A 21848-nucleotide genomic window follows, 5' to 3' on the forward strand; every position below is an offset into this window, starting at 1 on the left:
CAGCTTGTGTGTTAATTCAGTGTACTGATGCACTCGCTACTCATTGCTTTCACAATTCCTGTTCTGTTTTCATGTGTATGTTGTGTTGCACATGTTCTCTGCATAGTTGATCATTCAAATTTGATCCTGTGGCTTGACTTAATTAATAATGGTGTGAGAGAATTTTCAAGGTTTATTTTTGCAAAAGTTTGTAGTAGAAAGTATTTTCTTTCTTTCCTCAGGAAGTAAATGGGACAGCATATACAGTGGTCCCCAGAGGGAACATGTCTGTGATCACCTCAAGCCTGGGACGTCATACAGGATGAGAGTTTATTGTGTCAGTAAAGGTGGTGAAAGCCAGGTGAGAAAAATGAAAATTGCTTCTGAAAACTGTTTCCATTTATGTTTTAGTGACATTTTGTTTTGTGTCTCCACTCTAAAATAATGTGTATTACTGCTAGGCTTCTGATGTTATGACTGTTACAACATCAGCTGTTCCTCCTGGACCGTGTCATGTTCCATGCCTGGCAGGCAAAGCTAAGCCCAAGGAAATCACTTTACAGTGGGGTAAGCTCCAGTGTTTCTGAGCAAAATACTTTCCTGATTTTAAATGTCATAACACAAATTAAAAATCTGTAGAAGTCTTCAGGGGAAAAAAAAAAAAATATATATATCTATATATTTATATGTAGTCCGTGTCCTTAGTTGTTTGGGTTTTGTTGGGTTATTTTAGGGTGTTTTTTTAAGATGACCAAAGCTTGTTAACTGCCTGTGATTTGCCGATGCATGCATGTGCAATGATATGGTGAGACTTAAGCAGACATAAATGTCTTTCAGTGAGAAAGCTTGCCAGCTGCCTCATTACTTGACACGTGTTTGGCAATTTAAAAATCAACCCTCTTTTTCTTACTTTGATCTCAGTAAAGGAGGTAATGAAAAAAGTAATGAAGATACCATGTGTTTTGAAGGAAACGTGTGGAAAATATCTGAAGAAATTATGAAGGCCATCTTAAAGTAGTCTATCAGTAACTGCAGGGGAAAAAGCAAGCTTCAGAAGTGTTTCTGCTCAGATATATGATAAAGCCTGCACTCTTAACTTTTAGAATTCATCTTGCTCAACTTTTAGCTTGAGAATGCTGATTAGAAACTACTTGGAAGAAAAAGTGCTTTCTGAAATTAATAGGGGAAAAAATCTCTTTTTGTTTTATAGGCCCACCATCTGTAGATGGAGGTTCTGACATTACGGAATATATTATAGAGATGGCAAACTCTGAACAGGATGAACGCAGACAAGTGTATCAGGGTCCAGCATCTGAATACGTAGTCAACAATCTGCTTCCAGGGAGAATGTATTGCTTCTGGATACGAGCAGCAAATAAAGTTGGGGTAACCAACCGACTGTGCTAATGGGATCTGGTTTTTTTTTTACACAAGAGATAGTAATGATACTACTGTCTTAAAAGCCTGATAGTATTTTGTAGCGTCTATTGTAGTTCTGTTGAAGGAGCACAATTTCTTGCAGCGTAAAAACCCACGATTTAAAGAAGAATCAATAAATGTCAGGGACGTTCAGTCCTTCCTTCAGCCCTAAGGGGATGTTCACGGTGTTGTGTTTCTGTTGTCGTTTACTGGGTTACTGCCAGTGCTGAAAGTAACTAGTCCAAAGTTAGTGCTAGACGTTCTCTTCCTACTTTTAGTCATGTCTTTGACTGCAGTTTAAACCCTGCATTTCTGGCTGTGAATAACCACTTAATGTTTGTGTCTTAAGAAATTGCCTCGTGTTTTACAATTAGTGTAGCCTCTGCGGATCAGCGGTGTGGGAACTCTATTGTGTAGGGAGGGGTGTGTTCAAATAATGCCAGGTTTGAAAAAGGTTGGGATGAATGTTGGTCACGTAAAAAGCTTTTTGAAACAGTACCCAGCCGCTTCTGGAAGCCAGAGCCTGGCTACAGGGGAAGGAGGACTGCGAAACCATAGCAGTGGGAGGATTACAGATACCCTGTAGGCACAGGGCCAGCTTTTAGAGTAGACTACCTGAAAGGAATCTTAAACGGTGCTGTGGAAATAAGCACTGAACTCCTCTATTTATTTATTTATAAAGTTGAAAATAATTTGTTTTCTTCAGCTCATATCCTTGCACATCAGTGTTTGCTCTACTGCAGTTGCTGTATTGATGCAATTGTATTTTCTTGCAGTTTGGCCCTCACTCTGACAAAGCAGAGATCTCTACTGCTCCAGGACCCCCTGATCAATGTTGCAAACCCCTGGTAACTTGCAAAAGTGCAACTTGTGCTGTAGTTTCATGGGAGGTAGGTGTTAATGATTTTCAGTAATGCGCAAATTAATATGTGGCTTTTAGTGGTGGTGACACATCTGATACACAGAAATGGAAGAAATAACAAATGTAGAGCTGGAATATTCTAAGCCCATTTCTTTACAGAGGTGTACATTGGTCTTGTAAATGTCAGCTGTGAATTTCCATATTAACTGAATGAACTGGGTGACATTTAATCCTCCTTATGGTAACTAATATATAATATATTTAGTTTATCCAGGTGGTAAGAGATGGTGAGTCGTTCAGCCTGGAGAAGAGAAGGCTTTGCGGAGACCTTATAGTGGCCTTTCAGTACTTGCAAGGGGGCTTGGAAGAAAGATGGGGACAGACTTTTTAGTAGGGCCTGTAGCAACAGGACAAGGGGGAATGGCTTTAAACTGACCAAGGGTAAATTTAAGTAGATATTAGGAAGAAATCCTTCCCCGTGAGGGCGGCGCTGGCAGAGGCTGCCCAGAGCAGCTGTGGGTGCCCCGTCCCTGGGGGTGCTCAGGGCCAGGCTGGATGGGGCTGGGGGCAACCTGGGCTGGTGGGAGGTGTCCCTGCCCCTGGCGGGGATTGGGGCTCGGGGGGCTGTCAGCTCCCTCCCAGCCCAAACCAGGCTGTGATGCTCTGATTCAGAATTCTGGTCTGAATTGTGGTGTTGTTGCAGACGTGTGTCTAGATGGAAACCTTTTAATAAGCTGAAGTTAAAATCATGCCCTTGGCTGTGGTGGAAAAGCCCTCAGGTTTCAAGCCCAGTGCTTCCTTTCCAGTGTCTCTATTCATTGTGACAGGGGATCACGCCTGTATGGTGCATGTGTGTATGTGCAACAGCTGAAAGAAAGTTTGTGACTTAAACCCACAGAGCCCTGCGTGCAATGGTGCAGAAATCAGTGAATACAGGCTGGACTGGGGACAGGCGGAAGGGTCGATGCATATCATTTACACTGGCCCTTGCCAGAGTTATGAAGTAAAAGGTCTCACACCTGCAACCACTTACTATTGCAGAGTACAGGTAAGAGAAGCATTTGTTACATGTTACTAAGCCTGTGAACAAGTACATACAGCTTGAAGAAAAACTTCAGCTAGAAATGAATAAAATGATGTACCGTCACCTGCTGATGAAATATAGAAGGTAACTGGTAAATATACTTTCCCTTCTCCCCAAGTCCTTCGTAACTCCATGTATCTAGAAAAGAGGTTTAGATCCAGTGTTGCATGAAATACCAGAAATTTTGCCGTGTTTACATTTTATTCAGGAGATTTTCCATTCTCTTCCAAACTGCATTTTGTTGCATGCAAAAGGAAGCATGATAGACGTGCCTGGTTAGAAAAAACATAGATTGGGTAAACGTCTCCCTTTCAGGCTGTGAATGTCGCTGGAGTTGGGTTGTTCGGTGAGGCTGCTGTGGTGACAACCCCCGCGTCGGTGCCTGCAGCAGTGTCAGTACTGCATTTACTTGAAGAAGATCAAATGGAAATTTTTCTTCCTTTATCAACGTGCCTTGCAATTCAATGGGAAGAACCGTGTTGTCATGGGTCAGAGATCACTGGATATAATATAGAATATGGGGAAAAGCAGCTGGTAACTGTTGGCAGAAATACAAGCCATGTTCTTGAGAATCTGCTGCCTGACACTCTGTACAGGTAATAATTAATCATTTTATTCTGAAACCACATTTGCAGGATTTTTTTAATCAATAGCTTTGAGGGTAGGGTTTTAAATTTTTAGAATGATTTTTCGTTCGGCTTACAGACTATTTGCCTAATTCACTCTGCAACTCCAAAAAACAAGACAGAATTGTCACATCCAGAATGAAACCACGATGTTTTAGCAGCAAGAGTTAAGATTGTTGTGTTAAGGCGGATGTTCTGTCTCGAAGTTAAGGCTTTATTCTAAGTTTTCTGGGATTAGAATTTTTTTTTATTCTGAAGCAATGCATATAATTATGAGTTTATCTCACCAAAAGAGGATGATTATAGGGACCAAGAGTAGAGCAGCTGTTCCGGTGTCACGTGCTTAGTCTTGGTTAAAGCTTAGTTCAGACCATGGACTTTGTCAGTGGGAGGCAAACGACTCGGCATGGAGGACCTGGGCGCTTGTGCACTAAACCCAACAATACTGAGAAACACTGAAGCTTCATTATGTTGAAAACAATGTAACTGTGTTGGCTTGTTTGGAAGGAGATTATTTGTATAGTTAACTTCTAACTGCATTTTAATTACTTAATTGTTTGGAGTTAAATTGTTAAATTCTTTACAAATTTTAACTGTTGCTTTATTACCTAGCAGTTTTTCAGGACCTCAGTAAATTAACCATATAGCTGCTCTTTTCACCTTTCTAGAATTAGAATACAGGCCATAAACAGCTTTGGAGTTGGTCCTTTCAGTCATTCCATTAAAGCCAAAACAAAACCACTACCTCCTGACCCTCCTCATCTTGAATGTGTGGTCTTCAGCTACCAGAGCCTTAAACTTAAATGGGGTGAAGGTCCGAGCAGAGCTTTAATTACCAACCCTACACAATTCAACTTGCAGATGGAGGACAGGTTTGGCAGGTAAGATACTCGGAACATTAAGGATATATTGTCACTTTACAACTTACCAAGTTTTTAAGACATTTTTTCTCACTTCTGTTTGCACTTTTGCATCCTATCTTTCAACCGGCAATGCTGTTAATAGCTGTTGCACAAATATTTACTTGTAAACAGTAAATACCATTTACTGTTTAAATAGTAATATCTTACCATCTTCCTGTGTTGCTGGGTTTGTTTTTTTTTTTTCTACAGTGAAGTCAGTTCGCATGTAAAGAATCGCAGGGTTGACAGCTGTTCTTTAACTAGAAATGACAACTTAGGTACCCAATGTGTGCAAGGGTTGTTCTCTGAATTCAAATCAAGAGTTTGGTCATGTAGTTTCGTTGTAGCCTGTGTATGGCTTGTAGGCAGGTTGAATGAATGCTTCGTGAATATAAATTAAGACTTCCCCACCAGTATGAATGGTGTGTGTTGCTGATTTAATGCACATCATGAACCAATTATAACAATAACAGAGGTCAAACTGCCTAACATTCATCGTGTGTGCATGGAGAAAGCTGGGGCACCCAGAATGTATTGTCACTTTTTTGTACTTAGATATGAAAGTGTTCCACTTATGGTTCTGATGTGCAAAGGTGTGATTCCTGAATAATTCTAATTTCTGTTTCTTCCAGGTTTGTAACTGTTTATAACGGTCCTTGTCACACATACAAGGTACAGCGACTCAGTGAATCCACTACGTACTATTTTAAAATCCAGGCATATAATGATGCTGGAGAGGGAAGGTTTTCTGAAGTTTACGCTTTCACTACAACTAAGTCTCCACCCGCATCTCTTAAAGGTGAGCTTCACACTGCACAAGGACCCTTCTGCGATCCATTTACGTACTAGATGGAATGCTACAGCCTGACCCTTCTCCCAGCCCAGCATCTTTCCAGGGCCTTCGTGGGGCAGAGAACAGAAACTAGCTGTGGTGGGCTTTATGTTGGTACAAGGGCCGGCATGTGGCCATCTCCTGAACTGTAGCTTTTCCCACCCCAGACAGTGAGGATTTCTTCTACCCTTTCTTAACTGGAAAGTAATTTTTCAGGGTTATTTATCACTTTATATAAGTTACAACAGCATTTGGGCAAATGAAAACACAAGTAATTCCTCTGCTCTGTGCTTTTCCATTATGAACATTAAGGACTGCCATTAGAGAAAGTCGTTCTGAAGATCAGATTGCTAATTACCTGCAGGTAATTGTTTAAAATTTTTCGTATGACTGGTGCCTCAAAGGACAACAGTTACCTTTGCATTGTTAACAAATACATTGGAAAAACCTTCAGCTTTTAGATTTACACTGCCCAGTCATTTGCATTAAACTGAAACATTTTCAATGGACAATGTAGAAAAGCAAAGCATACTTTAAGCCAGAGTGAGAAAACTTCCTTGATGTCACTGAAACCAGTGCCCCTTTGCTACATTAACTGTGAAATGAGTCACTGGTGATTTTGGACCTTTTCTTCTGATGGGAAAAACAAGAACATTTGTAGAGACCATTGTTCTCTTCTAAAATACCCACAAATCACACTTTTTTCTTTTTTTTTTTTTTCCCCCTAGCACCCAAAGCAAATCAGCTGGAAGAAAACACTTATGAAATCACATGGGAACCTTTACAGCCGATGAAAGGAGATGCCATTGTTTACATCCTTCAGCTTGCTGCTGGGAGAGAGTTTGATCAGGTACCTTTTTATTTAACGTCATGAACCTGAGGAGCTTTTTCCATACTTCCAAAAAAGATGTCTGTATTTGAAAGCTGAAATTCTGTTTGGGGACGCTTTTTATTGTGGCAAGGGACTCAACTTAACAATCTTGACTTCCAGGGTGCTTCGTTTTACTTCACAAACGGATCCTCTCAGTGAGACTTAAGTTTACAATGGGTGCAGACAGCTTCCAGCATAGGGTCCTGCCCTTCTGCCTCTTCACGGCATCAAAGGCTGCGCCAGATTAAAGATCATAAAGTTTCATTTCCCTGCTGACCTCTTGCTTGTTCCATAAAAGCAAGTGACTGCGAAGGCAGGCTTGAGAGTCATCGGGAAAGCTGGTTATCTAGAAGTGGGTTAACACTGTTTTACCCAGTTCTTCCAGCATTTCCTTTGGCTCTTTTGTTTGTTTAAATCCTACGTTTTGTGGCATCACTGCCTTTCTTAGTCGTAGACAGCACCTGCCCCACGTTTTTGTGGGAGCTATATGGAACAGGAGTTGAGCTGAACAATTGGGTTTTATCTTCTGAGCTTCACAGTCCAGGTCTGACGGTGTGAGGCATAGCAGGAAGCTTTGGATTATTCACAAGAAAATGAATCGTAAATTCTTCAGAAATAAAAGCTGAGATTTTATTGAGCTGGCTTGAAGAGAACAACTTCAGGCTGTGTCCAGCACTGCGCGCGCTCGTGAAGTGGAACAGAAAGCATTGCGTACTGTTCGTGAGATGCATCCCCTGTAAAGTGGTTCTCTCTCTTCGTCTGACCAGGTGTACAAGGGACCAGAGACGTCCTTCCGTCTGACGAGCTTGCAGACAAACTGTGAATATCGGATCAGAGTCTGCGCTGGCCGTCAGTCCCAAGACTCTACTGGATCACAAGAACTGTATGGACCTTACAGTCCCAGTACAGTGTTCTCATCTCAGAAACAAGAGCTGGTCCCCCAGTGTGCCGATTTGACGACGGAGTTGGCAGAGACTAAGAAGACATTACGTGAAGAGCGCTTCATCGCCATCGTTCTTCTCTGCGGATTTGCGGTGGTTGCTATTTTATTTGCTGTTGTTATTCAGTACTTTGTCATCAAGTAGACGAGAGCCTGTTCAGTACTCAGCTTTTTGTACAGAAGCTATTTCGGGTATTTATGGTTAGTTTAATTAAAATCCTAGCTGGAAATGTATGGTTACATGCATTTCTACTTTTGCTGCTGGCTGACAGTGAGGCTGGGTTGGCAGATCCTTTCCAAATACTGAACACAGATTTCTTGTAGAAAGGGTAATCCTGGGTCCTCTGTAATCAGGGTTAGCTGTTAATAAAACAGCAAAAAAACTGCCTTATCATGCACACTCTTCCTCTCTCCAAATTCAAAGCGGGGCCCTTTGGCCAGTTCGAGAGAGAAGGCATTGACAGAACAAGTGCTTTTCAAGTACAGCTAGAGCAGTGGTAGTCGATCCGCGATGTTTAATCAGGTATCGTTGTAGTTTGGTATACATGGAATACAGCAGCGCAGATGCTTAAGCTTAGAGCAGTACTGCATTGCAAACCTGCATTGCAATTACTAGAGCATACCACATTTAATATACTGTAGAAGGAAAGCAGAATACTGACTTAGCGATATTACTACTTTACAGTTATTTTAATACTTCGGATTCAGTAATAATCATTTCAAGTGTTAAAGTAGAGGGTGCCAGCATTTTTAAAGTTTTAATCAAAATGCTAGACAAAACGTTAGCAGGACGTGATGTACGTACAGCAAAGGCGTTCCTATGTCACATCGCAGAAAAGGCCCCTTTCGTATCGTACATTTCTGAATGAAATGCTTTCTGCTGTTGGTGAGCAGCTGTTGGCCCAATCCACATTTCACTCTCAGTGCCTGAGAGAAAAGTAATTTCCTGTGCTTCTGATTAAATCTTTGCAGTGTTTTCAGAAAAGCACAGGTATTGTCTTTAAGGAGAAAGAGTGCATTTATGATAAATGTTACACTATTTGGCTCAAACTGAGCAAATGTTTTTGTACTATTATTAACCTAAAAATAAAAAGTTCAAACTGCTTTTGGATGCCCTTCTAACTTAATCCGAATTATCAAATTGTACGTGAAAGAACTCTTTTTAGATAACATTTGTACAATGTTTTAAATTACTTGCTATCCCAGTGGTAGCAGCTTCACATTCCATTGTTTTCTAGATGGGAATGTTCAGCCTGCTATGAACTTTTCTGAAACGCGTCCTGTTTGTCTGGGGGGTATGTTTTTGTGGACACTGTGCACTACATATGACTGTTCTTGTTAAATCTGCTCGCGAATACCTGAAGACGAGTCTGACGGCTGTCCTTATAGCAAATACATTGAAGGCTGGAACTCACAGATTTCGAATGTGTTTCGGAGTGGGTCTTCCCAACAGCATTTGGAATATGCCATAGAAAGGTAGATTTAGCGTATCTTGCAAAGGCTGCGGCTACACTTTATATACTTCAGAGCAACGCACTTGTACGTGGAATGTTGGATGTGATAGTGCTACAGGCTAAGTATTTCCAGTAATTAATCACTTTAAGGGTCTTTCTCCTATGGCAGTTGATGAATAATGTTGCGTTATAGTTTGAGGCATTGTGTTGTATTTCAGATATGGAAAACCTAAATTATGACATAGTATCGCTTAATACTCTTAAAAGTAGATTTATGGTGCAATCTGAAATTAATCTTTTCAAAATGTACTCTTCATTTTGTACTGTATTTATTTTGATTAAAAGTCCTGGAAAATGTATGTTTGAATGTATTGTTCTACTTGTAGCAGAACTTTAAGTTAATCATTTATTATATCATAGAAATCTCTCCCTCCAGTGTTGGAAAGAGTTTTATACAGATACTAGTCTTTAGTTTGCAGAAGAGTTTACAATCTGTCTTTATTTCTCTTCATAGCCTACTTTTAGCAGATAAGACTGCCTTTCAGCAAATCTCTGTTGCCAAAGGGTTATTTCTTTAACTCTTAGAACAAAGTTTATAGAGGTTTATTTGGCAATAATATTTCTGATAATTGATAAATTAGGATTGTAGAGCAAATACTAACAAGTCATGACTCCTAAAAACTGAAAAAAAAGTTATTTTGTAATTGCCACAATATTCATGTTTCCAGAAAATACCTGGGGAAAGCCTACTGCAATACAGATTTTTACATCAGCTGTTATCCATTCCAGAACGATGTACCCTAGTGGCATTAATGTATTTAGGTATCTTCAGTTTTCTTGTATTGTAATTTTGAGGTATCTCAAACTTATGTTAAAGTTGCCATGCATTGTATTACTAAATTGTAACTATCAAATAGATAATATATTTAATACAGCCAATAAATAATACAAATGTATTCAAATTTGACTACAGGGCTGTGTGTGGTTTTGTGGATTTTAATCTTACTCAGGGAAAGAAAAGTGATTTGTGGGAACCGTAGTGCAGCGCTGTCCCTTCCCAAGGGCTGTGGCAGCCTGGGGATCGAGCGGTGCCACTTCTTGAGCCCCTTTACGTGGGGTCAGCAGGTGCTGGGACAGCCCCCGAGCTGGTGAGCCGGGCTCGGCGTTTGCCAGTGTTACAACCAAGGGAGATGGGGAAGTTCCTCCTGCTCTCCCTTCCCTCCCCAGCGACTGCCCACCTGTGTGATTTGTCCCTGGTGCGTTCAGGTGAGCTCTGAAGGCAAGGGCTGCTTCTTCCCGCAGAGGTTAGCAGGTACGGGGCCTGACTTTGCAGAAAGTTGGGTAAAGTTTGGATAAAGAACAAGATAAAAAACAGAAAAGGAGGGAAGCAACTCAAGAGACCTGAGGGATGAGTAATAAATCATTTAAGAAGGTGGCAATGTGTTCGTAGTCTTACAAAAGATGTAGTTTCTTAGCACTTTCAAGTACCTTACAGACTGTCTTCCTTGTTGCTGAGAGCAAACAGCTGGCCTGGCTTTGACCTCCACTTTATCTCTCTTGGCTTCTGTTGGAAGAATTATGTTTTACAGGTCTGCAATTAACAAAATGTCTGGTCCTGAAAACAGAAACAAACCCTTTCACAGGAGTCTTGTGGACAGCTCATGCTGACGGTGTGGCTGGTAAGTTCACCGAAGAGAGTAGTCCAGCCTCCCCCTGTCGCATCGTGTGTGTGTCCCCGTCCCGTGCAAGAATAACACGAATCGGTTCTAACCTTCCCGAAACGTTCGTAACGTGTCTCAGGAAACACTTGCTGAGAGGTAAGCCAAAAGGACAGCCTTAAATCTTGTTCCAGTCTCCATATGCACCATCTACCCGGGGTTTAACCCACAGTGCAGCTGGCGAAACACTTGGGTTGTGAGAGCTGCTGAACAGCTGGCACAGAAGACCCCAGTTCTGTACCTTCAGAAGAAACCTCTGCACCCCGGGTCAGGTGCCTGCAGCACTGGCTTCGCTTGTGGTGCAGGATTTTGCTCATCGCTTTCCTGTATTTGTTGTACAGTATGGGGATTATGGAAGCCCCAAGACAGAAGAGGAGCATGGCGATGAGGCTGAAGTACTGCATGAGGTCATCCAGGACAATTTCACTTCGGGCGAAGAGGATTCGGCCAAGGTGGAACGGGAGCCAGCACACCACAAAGGCAAAGACGAGGACAGCTGAGGAGGAAAGAGCACACAGCAGTTTATTCTGCCCCTTTATGTAAGGACCAAGACGTGAGCCTGCAAAGCTAAACCCAGCAAGGACAAGCCCAGTGCCTTGCCCAGCTGCTTCTGTGCTGTGGTTACCGGTCATCTCAAGTGACAAGGACTTAAGGTTGCATACAAAATTAATTGTATGCAATTAAAATAGGGCACGTTCACTCCTGGCCTGAAAATCTGAGTCACCATTGGCATGCTGCGATGGGTATCGGAGGGGAAAGACCAGGGACACGGGAGGTGGGGGCCCCTTGGGGCAGCAGAGGGGAGGAAAAGGGGAGCCAACTGGACCCAGAGGCACTGAGGAAGAGGATGGGAAAACTGAGCGTGCAATAAGCAAACAGAACCTGGCAGGAAACAACCAGTGAGTAGCTGCGGTACGTTTTGCTGACAGTATCCACAGTCGTGGGTGCTGCTGCTGCTTGCCTGCGGAAGGGGGGGGGGGGGGGGGGCTCGGGGGAGAGTGATCAGAGGGATGGGGTGGGAGGGGGGGGACCCAAACTCCTGGTCTGCACCAAGGCACAGGTACCTGCTGGCACAGGATAACGACCGTGCACAGGTCAGCCCAGACAGGTGGGTTGTTGCTGTCCTGGGTGAAGTCATCGTTGCTAAGCTTGAGAAATTTTGCAAGGGAAATGGCTTTGAAACCTTTCCTTGCTGCAGCAGGGGAAGAGCTTGGTCTGCTATGAAGTCATAGAACTTTTCAATTTCTTTAAATTGGAAATTTAAGGGTTAGAGATGGGGGGAAGAACATGAAGAATGTGATCTCAAAACAACTGAAAGCCACGCTGATGTGCTTCCCTGCGTGTGGTAAGATCCCTAGCCTGCACACGCAGTCACGGACTCCCCTCCACACCAGCAGGAGCCAGGAACACAAATTAAATGTAAATCCATTGATTCTAAATCTGTGTAACCTTGTGTGGCTCATATCTCCTCTCCATCACCCCCTGCACTGCTGTGCAGTGGCAGTGATCAAAGAGGGCAGCTCTTCAGAGCTGGTTTCCAAAATACTCTTACCCAGCACTCTGACAGTCTGCGGTGGCACCTCTTCCTTCCAGCAGCCGCTGCCCACTGCGCCAGAGCTTTCTGCAGATCAGTCCGTACAGCAGAGCCACGCACAGCATTGGCAGGAACAAGTAAACGGTGGAGACCCAGGTCATCGTCTCGAGCAGCCCCATGCGGATCACGCGCTCAATGGACCTGCGCTCCTGGCTCTCCTGGGGCAGGCTGCCGTTGGGGTGTTCCACCCCGAAAAGGAAGAGGATGGGGCCGGCGGTCAGGAGGGAGCAGCCCCACAGAGCCAGGATGACCCGTTTCACCCGGCGCTTGTTGGTGGTCACTTTGGCTTTCAGGGGAAAGCAGACGGCAAAGTACCGCTCTGCGCTCACTGTGGTGATGTGCAGGATGGTGCAGTACGTGCACGTTTCGCTCAGGTAAGTGAAGAACTTGCAGAGAAAATCCCCAAATAAGTAGGGCTTGTACTTCCAAAGGCGGTAGAGGTCCGAAGGCAGGCCAAGGAAGATCAGTGTGTCTGACAGCGCCATGCTGTCAGGAACATGGACAGGTACATGTTCACCGTCATCCTCATCTTGTGTGAACGTCTGAAAATTACTATCGTTATCAGATTCCCAGAGACTCCCAAGAAATATGCCTCTGAGTGAGAAATTTCTAGTGACAGTGTTTTAATGACATTATTAAGACAGGATGGGAAAGCCTTTGTTTGAGCATCAGTCTTCTAACTGAGACAGTCTGACACTTAGCCCTGATTTACTTTCCACTTCAGAAAAGATCAGAGATGATAAGCTGGAAAGCACCAGGGAGGGGGAGGCGAGGGGAAAAGGGGTCAGTGTGAGGGAAAAGGCAAGGGAAGGCTCTGGGAAGCTGGAGGTTAACTGCACACAGCCGGAGAGAGCACAGACACGGTGCAGGAGAGGCTGCGTATGCTGCTCAGCTCAACAGCAGGATGCCTTCAGCCACAGTCTGCGGCAATTTCTCCATAACTGGGGCACAGGCAGAAGTGAGTGGGGTACCCAATATGAAATAAACCTCCTCCATTCCCCTCAGAGCTCTGCTCTTTGCAGTGTTTCTTGTCTGAAGGACTATTCAAAAGCCAGTGTTTTGTAGAGCCAAATAGTGTGGGACTCGGGCTTGAAAGGTCAGTGCCGAACACAGTCGCTGCATTGTGTCGACAGGTCCCTGGTTCTAACATTAGGGAGATTTCTGCTGCCACTTCCAAGAGGCAAATGTTGATGGCTGCGGGTTTTCTTCAAGGGATTTAGGTACCTGGACACCTCAAAAAAAGAAAAATCGTCCATGTGCCAAGGCTTTACTTTGCTGCACCTTAAACATCTCAAAAAAAAAAGTCTAAAAAGAAATCCCCAACGCTTAACTCTGCGCTGGTGACTTGAACGATGCACCCCGAGCAGAGCTGAGCCCTGGCCGGTGCGTGCTCGCAGGGGCTGCACGGCATGCGGCCTGTCATCCCTATTTCTCCGAGCAGAGCCCTCCCAGCTGCGGGGCAGTTGCCTTTGATGAATGTCCCCGGTTTGGCGGTAGCAGACAGAGAAGTCAGCGCTCGGCCTGGCCGCGCCGTGACCCAGTTTCCTGTTTTCCAGTGCTCAGAAACCCCAGTGTCTGAGCAAAGACGAAGGGTGACCGCTCTTTCATTTGCCTGACACACGGTGCCCGCAGCCCACTGAACGCAGGCATCACAGCACGGCCGTGCCCCAGGTGACTGGCAGCGGGGACTAAGCTTTCACGGCCGGGCAGACGCGCTCCAGCTCAGCTGCCCATGAGGGTGGCATCTGTGGCCTCGGGGACATATATCTCCCCTGTGGAAACTGGCTCCCTGTGTTTTCTCCTCGCTGCTGGTTTCCAGGCAGAAATGCTGCGAGTAGCTGCAGCTCTTGGCTGTGCTGCTCAGCCTGGAAAGTCACCTGTGTGCAGCAGCGCTGGCAGGGAAGGCACTCACAGCACAGACAAAACGGCTGAGGGGGGCAAAGGGTCTTTGCCTAGTTTTGGGGTAAACCCAGAGCCCTTTGGCAGTACAAAGTACGTTGGGGTTTTTTACTGCATCAGCAATAAATGGCAGTGACGGCCAACAGCCCGATGATGCCAAGTTGCAGCCTGACCCACAGCCTGCATCCAGTACATAGTGGAAGAGCTCCCCTCCCCCTCTGCCCTAAAACAAGGGGAAAAAAGTGGATTTTGTTTGTTGTCTAAGGTCAGTGTCTGGAATTCATCCTCCGTTCCCTCCTTGCAGGATGTTTTTGTGTAATATACTCTGACTCATGCAAGTCAAATGACTTGGACTCTAACGCCGCAGTGCTTCCAGCCAAGGAGCCCCAGCAGAGGCGTTCTGCCCGCCTGCACCTCCACGCTGGCATGTGCTGGGCACAGGTTTTCCAGCTCCTCCAGCCGCCGCCGCAGCCACAGGGCTGCCTGTGCCCCCCGCCAGGCCGAGCCTGGCACCCCCGTCACCCACAAACCTGCGGCAGGGGGGTCCAGCCGCCACCTCGGTGCAGATACACGGGCCCAGTCAGACGTGAGGGTTAGTTACATTTACATCTCGGAGGGCTGGGTGTAGGGCCCGCAGGTGTCACGCAGCATCCCTGGTGCAGGTGAGAGGCAGGGAGGCTCTCCCTGCCGATGGACTGTTTTGCAACGTGTTACAGGCGTGAGTCAGAGGGAACACACGTTAACAGCTGTTTATTTCTTCTTGCTGTCAGCGAAGCTGGCTCCCCTTCCCCATGATGTCAGCTGCTCCAGCGCGGGTATCGCGCCTCCCTCCAGACCTTGCTTCATTTGGACCATCACAGCTAACGGCAACACTGCTGCAATTCCCTCTGGCATGCTGCTAATCCCTGCTTGACAGCACCACAAGAAAACATTTTTTTGGTTCTGTTTTGCCTCGGAAAGCGAGAGAGAAACTTTTGACAAGACTTGCATGGAATGTACGTGGGGACCATTTGGCTGCCACGAAAACAAGCTTAAGAAGCCCTGCTGTCGATAGTCTCATTTTTATTTAATCCTGGGAAAGCTGACAATTAAAAAAGCGGCCCTCAAAGCTGGTAACGAAGGTACGCACGCTTCTGGCTCATCACGGGGCAAACGGGGGCATCAGGCTGTGACCCCATCAGGCACGGCCGCGCGCTCCTGCAGCACGCTGTCCCCAGGAATGGTTTTGTTAACAAGAATTTCTGCCTCGCAGAAACGCAGTTTGGAACAATCGGAAGCAGAACGGAAGCCCTGCGAACCCAGCCGCCGGCGGGGCCTGGGGAGGGTGTTGGGGGACGCACTGCCCCCCGCCCGCCACCGGGCACCGAACCCCCGGGCTCGGTGTTGGTGCGGCACCGGGTGGAGCAGCGGTAGCACCGCGCTCCCCGCTCCCCGCACCGCGCACCGCCGGGCCGTGTCCCCATGGCAACCGCCGCCCTCCCGGCCTCCCTCGCGGCCCCGCCGCTCCCCGTCCACGCGACCGGAAGCGGCCGCCCGAGGCGAGCGGAAGTGATGGAGCCGGCCAAGATGGCGTCTCCCAAGAGCGCGCCCAAAGACGCGCAGGTACCGCGGGCGCGGCGGGGGCTGGAGGGGTCGGGTCGGGTCAGCGTGGCGGAGCTGAGCGGTGCCTCTCCGCCCTGCAGGTGATGGCGCAGATCCTGAAGGACATGGGCATCACGGAGTACGAGCCGCGCGTCATCAACCAGATGCTGGAGTTCGCCTACAGTGAGCGGCGGCCGGGTCGGGGGCTCAGCGGGGGCCAGGGGCTCTGCTGGGGTCCGGGCCGGGGGGCCTCTGCCGGGGGTTCTCTGCCGGGTACCGGGCCGGGGGGCTCTGCCGGGGACTAGGCCGGGGGATTTTTCCCGGGGGTTCTGCTGGGGGCCGGGCTGGGTGAGCTCTGCCGGGTCCCCTGGGCAGGGGGTGCGCCGGGCAAAGCCGAGCGGAGAAGGGGAATGCTGTCTTTAGCCCTGTTCCCTTTGGGGGGGGGGGGGGGTGTCCTGGTTTTGGCTGGGACAGGGTTAATTTTCTCCATAGCAATTGGTACAGTGCTGTGTTTGAGAGATACCGGGAGTGTATGATTTTGTGTTTGATTTGGTGTGAGAGATACCGGGAGTGACAGGGTTCTGCTGTCAGCCTTCAGAAACAATCCTGCGGGGAGCGGTGTCTTTGCTGACAGCCGGGTGGGATCGGGAGCGGGAAGGTTTACTCTCTTTTAATCCAGCCTTAATGAGTGATTGGGTGTTTCAAAGGGTATGTGACCACTATACTGGAAGATGCAAAAATCTACTCGAGCCACGCAAAGAAATCCAGTGTCGATGCAGATGACGTGAGGTTGGCAATCCAGTGTCGAACAGACCAGTCGTTTACATCTCCACCTCCAAGGGATGTAAGTAAAACTGTATTGATGGCATCAGAATACAATAAAAGACTACAGGTGGGAATGTAATGGTGTCTCTCCAGTTCTTGTTAGATATTGCAAGGCAGAAAAATCAGACGCCGTTGCCACTGATAAAGCCTTATTCTGGACCCAGGCTTCCACCTGACAGATACTGCTTGACAGCTCCCAACTACAGACTGAAGTCCTTACAGAAGAAGGTAAGGGCGTCGGGTAGGGAAGGATTCACCTAATGCCCACTCTGTTTGTCGGGAATGTTGGAATTAAGAGTTTTCCACAGCTCTGAAGGATACGTGTGGGCAAATACTGACCTGTGAGCATCAGGGGTGTTTGAAAGTCTGTCAGTGGTCTTTATCTCTAGGAATTTGCAAGTGTTCTTGTTGGTATTTAGTTTCGAATGGAAAGTGTATTATAAAATGCACGTGTGAATTGTTCAGTGTTAAAATTGTCAAGTTGAGTATCAGATTGTAAAAGGCGAAAGTAAGGCTTTAGTATAGATGTTAAAGGGTCTTTTGTACTTATACTTCACTTGATTCCGCTTTAGAGGGAAGAGAGAAGATTTAGTTTTCTTGCTGAAAAATACTGAATGTCTTGGTGTGTGGGATTTTGTATTTCTTTCCCCCATTTTAAGGAAAGAATCTGAAAAGTTGAACTTAAGGTTCCAGGTATTGACACAGGACATGCCTCTCTGCTAGGTGTAGGGTGGAATAATAATTGCTGATTAAAATACTCTAGTTTCCTCTCCAGCCTGACTGACCTGAGTGCTCTTTGCTGGTCTTTGGCATTATGTCATGTCCAGGAGCTCTGCAGCTTGCACCAGGGCATTTGCACCGTAAAGAGCCAAGAACAACTGTGTTGGCATACAGCTCGTGTATTGTCGCTGTGAAATAGGCTCTCTGTGGTTTTGTAGGAAGAACCATTTCTTTTTTTTTTTTTTTTCACGTTAAAGAACTGTTAATTTCTAATGGGATGCTAAACTGAATGTTCTCTCTCAACAGGTCTCTTCCTCTGCAGGGAGAATAACAGTCCCTCGCCTGAGTGTGGGTGCTGTGAGCAGCAGGCCCAGCACTCCTACTTTAGGTAGGAAACAGCTCAGTTGGGGTTTCCCATGTTGTTTCGATGAATGAAAAAAAAAAAAAGAGGCATAATATAAAGTATGCTCCAGCCGCTGAGGAAATGTTGGGTGCTGCCTGAACTTGGTATCATTTGACAACATCAGGAAAATGAAATTAATTTCAGAATACTCTTTATTCAGAATAATCTTTGACACATACATACATTACTGACATTCTGTATTTTTATTTCTGTATTTGTGATAACTTCTTACGCGAAGAGACTATTCAAGAAACTTATGTAAGTTTGAGGGTTTTTCCCCTCAGTGTAAGCACTGCATTGAACTACCAATAGCAATAAATAAAATCCATTTTTAAAAGGTTCACAGAATTTATGCCTGAGCATGCGCCCTTGCATATTAGTGTGTGTTTGTAGCCTACAGTTTTATAGGTCTTGAGTAAATATGCAGTTCTGCCTGAAAATATGACTCCTATAAATCTAGTATTGGTATGTTCCTCTGTATTCCCACCACTTTGAAGATAAGAGGTTCCACTTTGAAAGCACAAGTGCCAAGTATATACATTGTTTTTTTAATTTATCTTTTGACTGAGTCGGTTTGACTTTCAGGTACACCTTCAGCACAAACAGTATCTGTCTCAACAAAAGTTGGCACTCCAGTGTCACTGACCGGTCAGAGGTTCACCGTACAGATCCCGTCTTCTCAGGCAGCAGTCAAGTCAGGTAACACAAGCTGTAAAGATCAGCAGTGCTTCCTGCTGTTGTTCTTAGCAGAACAGAAATTAATTCATGGCAATAATGTGGGAAATTACTTCACCGCTTCTGTCTCTTTGTAAGATTGCTGATGTTTTGTGTCTCCTTATGTAAGGCAGGCAGTCCTCTCTCTGGGTATTTTACAATTCCCAGTTCTAGCAGTGGTGTCAACCAGAGCACACAGCGTTTCAGGCAGATTCCCCTTGCACCTTACCTGCCACCTCTGTGCTCTCTCGCTCTTTTGTGCTCACTCCACTAGTATTTTCCTGTTTTCTCTGTGTTGCCCTCAGGATTGTTCCAGGGTTTTCAGCCCGGAATGTTCTACTAGCGTGCTGCTTTATTAGGTTGGAAGTTCTCTTTCAGTGTGGGAAAATCAACCGTTGTTTTTCATTGAGTGATGACTTTTTCTTTTTTTTTTTTTTCTTCACAGCCACACCAACTACTCCGACAGTTCAGAATGTTCTAATTAATCCTTCATTAATTGGACCAAAGAACATTCTTATTACTACAAATATGGTATCATCACAGAATACACCTAATGAATCAAATCCCTTGAAAAGGAAGCATGAGGATGACGACGACTATGATAACTTGTGAAGAGACTGTCCTGCAGTGATTCGTATTGAGCCTGACAAGATTTCTGCCAAGAGTTCTTTGTAAAGGGGGTGAGAGCATGTAAATACTCTGCTAATATGCGGTTGCGTGTGGTGTGAGAGAGAGGTCCTTGCCTGTGGAAAGATGAAAAAGCACCTCGTCTTTTTCTGTGGCCCATAATGTCTTTTGAACCCCAGCAGCAGTGGTGAGTGCTGGTTACTGTTGCACAGAACAGCCCTCACACCTCTTCTGTCGCCTTAATTCTGACAGATGTGGCTGTGTCTCTGAAGCCTGCTGAGCCAGGTGCTGGTAGTACTGTTCCGTGCCTAGTAAAAATCATTTTCAGAAAACATTGGGTGGTGGACATAGGTATTCATTTCAAATAACATTAAAAACGGAGTCCTGCGCGGGGCGGGATGTAGCTGGGGAGTGTCAGCCGGCGTTTGTTGTGGTGGTTTTTTTTTCCCCCAAACACATTTGTTGCTTCTATGTTGTGTTAGTTGCATACACTTGTGCAGTTCCAGTGGGTGTGAAGACTATCTCTTAACAGTAGAAATGCAGACAAAAGGTAGAGGAGGGGTTTTCTGGAGAACACTTAGGCTGACCTCGCATACCTCTTAATCCATGGGAACATACCTACATCAGGACCCACAACTCCAGTGTAAAGTTAGAGAAGACGTAAAAACCCAGCCCAGATTTTTATTTATTTCCAAAGAGCTGCACCTCTGTCTGTTGTCATTAAGCGTGTGTTTGTGTGTGTATAAAGTGCCACTGTCACCGTGGCACTGGGGGATCTGGCGAAGGGCAAATCGCCTGAGCTTGACTTCGAGGGTCAGACTCAAAGCCTCGGGTACTTGCAGATGCTTTTGTGTATCGTGACCCCCAAGCCTGCCATACTAAGAGACTGATTAAATTTAACATTGTTGTATATATTTAAAAATAAAGCGGTGTGTGTTTGTACCAGTGTCTCTGGGTAAAGGCTTTGGCTTGTACCGCCTCTCCTAATGGCACTTTTCTCATGCTGAGCTTGGCACGAGTGGGGCGGGGGGAGCTCTTCCACAAACCCTGGCTCAGCTACAGATGCAAAACCCCTCCTTGCTGCTAAGGCCCGCAGGCAGGGGTAAGCGATGGGATCGACCAGTTCTAAGGTAATACCGAAAGGGATGGTGATGCTTTGTGACATTTTTCAGGGCTGAAGCTGGCTGACAGCCCCCCTTGCTTTGCTCTCGGCCGTCTCCTGCTGCATGGACACAGGCGGCTTCTCAAGGTGATGCCAAGATGGAAGAACAAACCGTGCTCAGCAGCACGGGCGAGGGAGCAGCGTGTGGTGGGCGCTGCGGTGAGGGCAGGGGCAGGGGCACAGCCTCCCTGCCCCAGCAGAGCCCGGGGGACCAGGGTGCACTGCGGGCCTGGACCTGCCCTGGCAGCCAGGCTGCTGGGGGGGTGTTTTATATACACGCAACATATGTGTAAGGTATTTTTATATATTTGTTTTATGTGTGTGTATATATATATGCATGTACATATACACAGACACACACATATAATTGTATTTTACACACTCAAACTCAGAAGACAGCTATTCTTTTATATATGTATAGGTAGTATATATAGAATATAGTGTGTGTAGCTAGAGAATATAGAGTAGTAAACTGTGCATGCACATAAACACACTAAGCCACCCTTTAATAAATACTTACGTCTATATGCACTTGTGTTATACACACACATTCATGCACACTTACTCTTGTAGATAGCAGTATTTATAGTTTCAGACACCCTTTTTATATAATGTGTAACATGTACAGTATATAGCATCTGACAATATATAACGTAATATGTATTTTTTTCTTAGACACATCCATGCTCTCACAGACACTGTTCTTACATACATACTACTCAAATACATATGCATAAATAAAACTATATGATATCCTTTCACACACACTTTGTCTACATATTAAGTATTTTTTTAAAGAAGCATATTTGAACATTATTTATACTTCTATATATACAAACCCCCCCCCCCCCCAGTCTCCTATTCTGTTATGTACATATGCATAGCTGTACTCTGCAGTCTCGGGTACTCTTGTTCATATCTACGATACATTATATAAAGTACACTGATAATACCTAATATAAAATGCATCTCATGTGGACACATACCCACGCTCTGACAGACACGTGCTCTTGTATATATTGTAATACTGTGATAATATATTCATTAAAAAATTCTATTGTCTCTCTATTTAAATATTTATGAGCACCATGCATACTCACTCTGGCTCTCACACAGACCTGTTCTCCTGTATGTATTTGTACCCTCTCCACACACACACCCCTCCCCCGAGAACATTTTTATATGATACCTAGCACATAATACATAATATGTAACATACAATAAAATATTATCAATTATCTAGCATGTATAATACTTACATAGTGAGTTTAAAAGACATATAAATCTATGCTTTTATATACACATTTTTTTATACTCTGTGCACACTGTCTCAGGCACCCTTTCAGGGCAGGGTTATGTGTGTATATATAAGAAGTATATTCAATATGTAATATAAACTATAACATAAAACGTATAATGTAATAGAGAAAATATAACACTATCTTATATAATGCTTTTATATCCTATAGCATAGCTATAAAACGCGTTTGTTTGCGTATGGGTGTGTATATATATTAAAAAAGAAAGGGTTGGCTACTATGATCTTAAGGGTCTTTTCCAGCCTGAGTCCATGATTCTATATTTATACATAGTATGCATATATTTATATAGCTAAAACATATAACTTAATCTGTAA

The 21848-nt window shown here is 45.1% G+C and overlaps 3 protein-coding genes across 7 annotated transcripts in view; 2 read left to right on the plus strand and 1 right to left on the minus strand.

Annotated features, from left to right (window-relative positions):
* Nucleotides 1-9936, plus strand: part of LOC102058672 (fibronectin type-III domain-containing protein 3a-like) — a 233106-nt gene extending 223170 nt beyond the window's left edge. For all 5 annotated transcript variants that reach the window (XM_055727293.1, XM_055727294.1, XM_055727291.1 and 2 more), the window contains 10 exons: nucleotides 222-340; nucleotides 441-546; nucleotides 1190-1365; nucleotides 2175-2288; nucleotides 3159-3308; nucleotides 3660-3940; nucleotides 4639-4851; nucleotides 5505-5671; nucleotides 6433-6554; nucleotides 7343-9936. In XM_055727293.1, coding sequence (XP_055583268.1) covers nucleotides 222-340; nucleotides 441-546; nucleotides 1190-1365; nucleotides 2175-2288; nucleotides 3159-3308; nucleotides 3660-3940; nucleotides 4639-4851; nucleotides 5505-5671; nucleotides 6433-6554; nucleotides 7343-7660 — 1766 coding nt within the window. In that variant the 3' untranslated portion in view covers nucleotides 7661-9936. The remainder of the gene's footprint in view (nucleotides 1-221; nucleotides 341-440; nucleotides 547-1189; nucleotides 1366-2174; nucleotides 2289-3158; nucleotides 3309-3659; nucleotides 3941-4638; nucleotides 4852-5504; nucleotides 5672-6432; nucleotides 6555-7342) is intronic.
* Nucleotides 9937-10552: 616 nt separating this feature from the next.
* On the minus strand, nucleotides 10553-12766 carry LOC102048496 (growth hormone secretagogue receptor type 1-like). The gene is given in 4 exon segments (XM_014281335.1): nucleotides 10553-10584; nucleotides 10929-11183; nucleotides 12240-12258; nucleotides 12260-12766. Coding segments are annotated over 4 exon segments (813 nt in total).
* Nucleotides 12767-15692: 2926 nt separating this feature from the next.
* On the plus strand, nucleotides 15693-19992 carry TAF9B (TATA-box binding protein associated factor 9b). Its single transcript, XM_055727693.1, has 7 exons — nucleotides 15693-15782; nucleotides 15863-15944; nucleotides 16469-16605; nucleotides 16680-16814; nucleotides 17613-17694; nucleotides 18295-18408; nucleotides 18869-19992. The coding sequence occupies exons 1-7, from the start codon at nucleotides 15732-15734 to the stop codon at nucleotides 19033-19035; spliced, it is 768 nt and encodes a 255-aa protein (XP_055583668.1). The 5' UTR covers nucleotides 15693-15731; the 3' UTR covers nucleotides 19036-19992.
* The last annotated feature ends 1856 nt before the right edge of the window (nucleotides 19993-21848 follow it).

This window comes from Falco cherrug, chromosome 15 (assembly GCF_023634085.1).
Source record: "Falco cherrug isolate bFalChe1 chromosome 15, bFalChe1.pri, whole genome shotgun sequence".
NCBI classification, from domain to species: Eukaryota; Metazoa; Chordata; class Aves; order Falconiformes; family Falconidae; genus Falco; species Falco cherrug.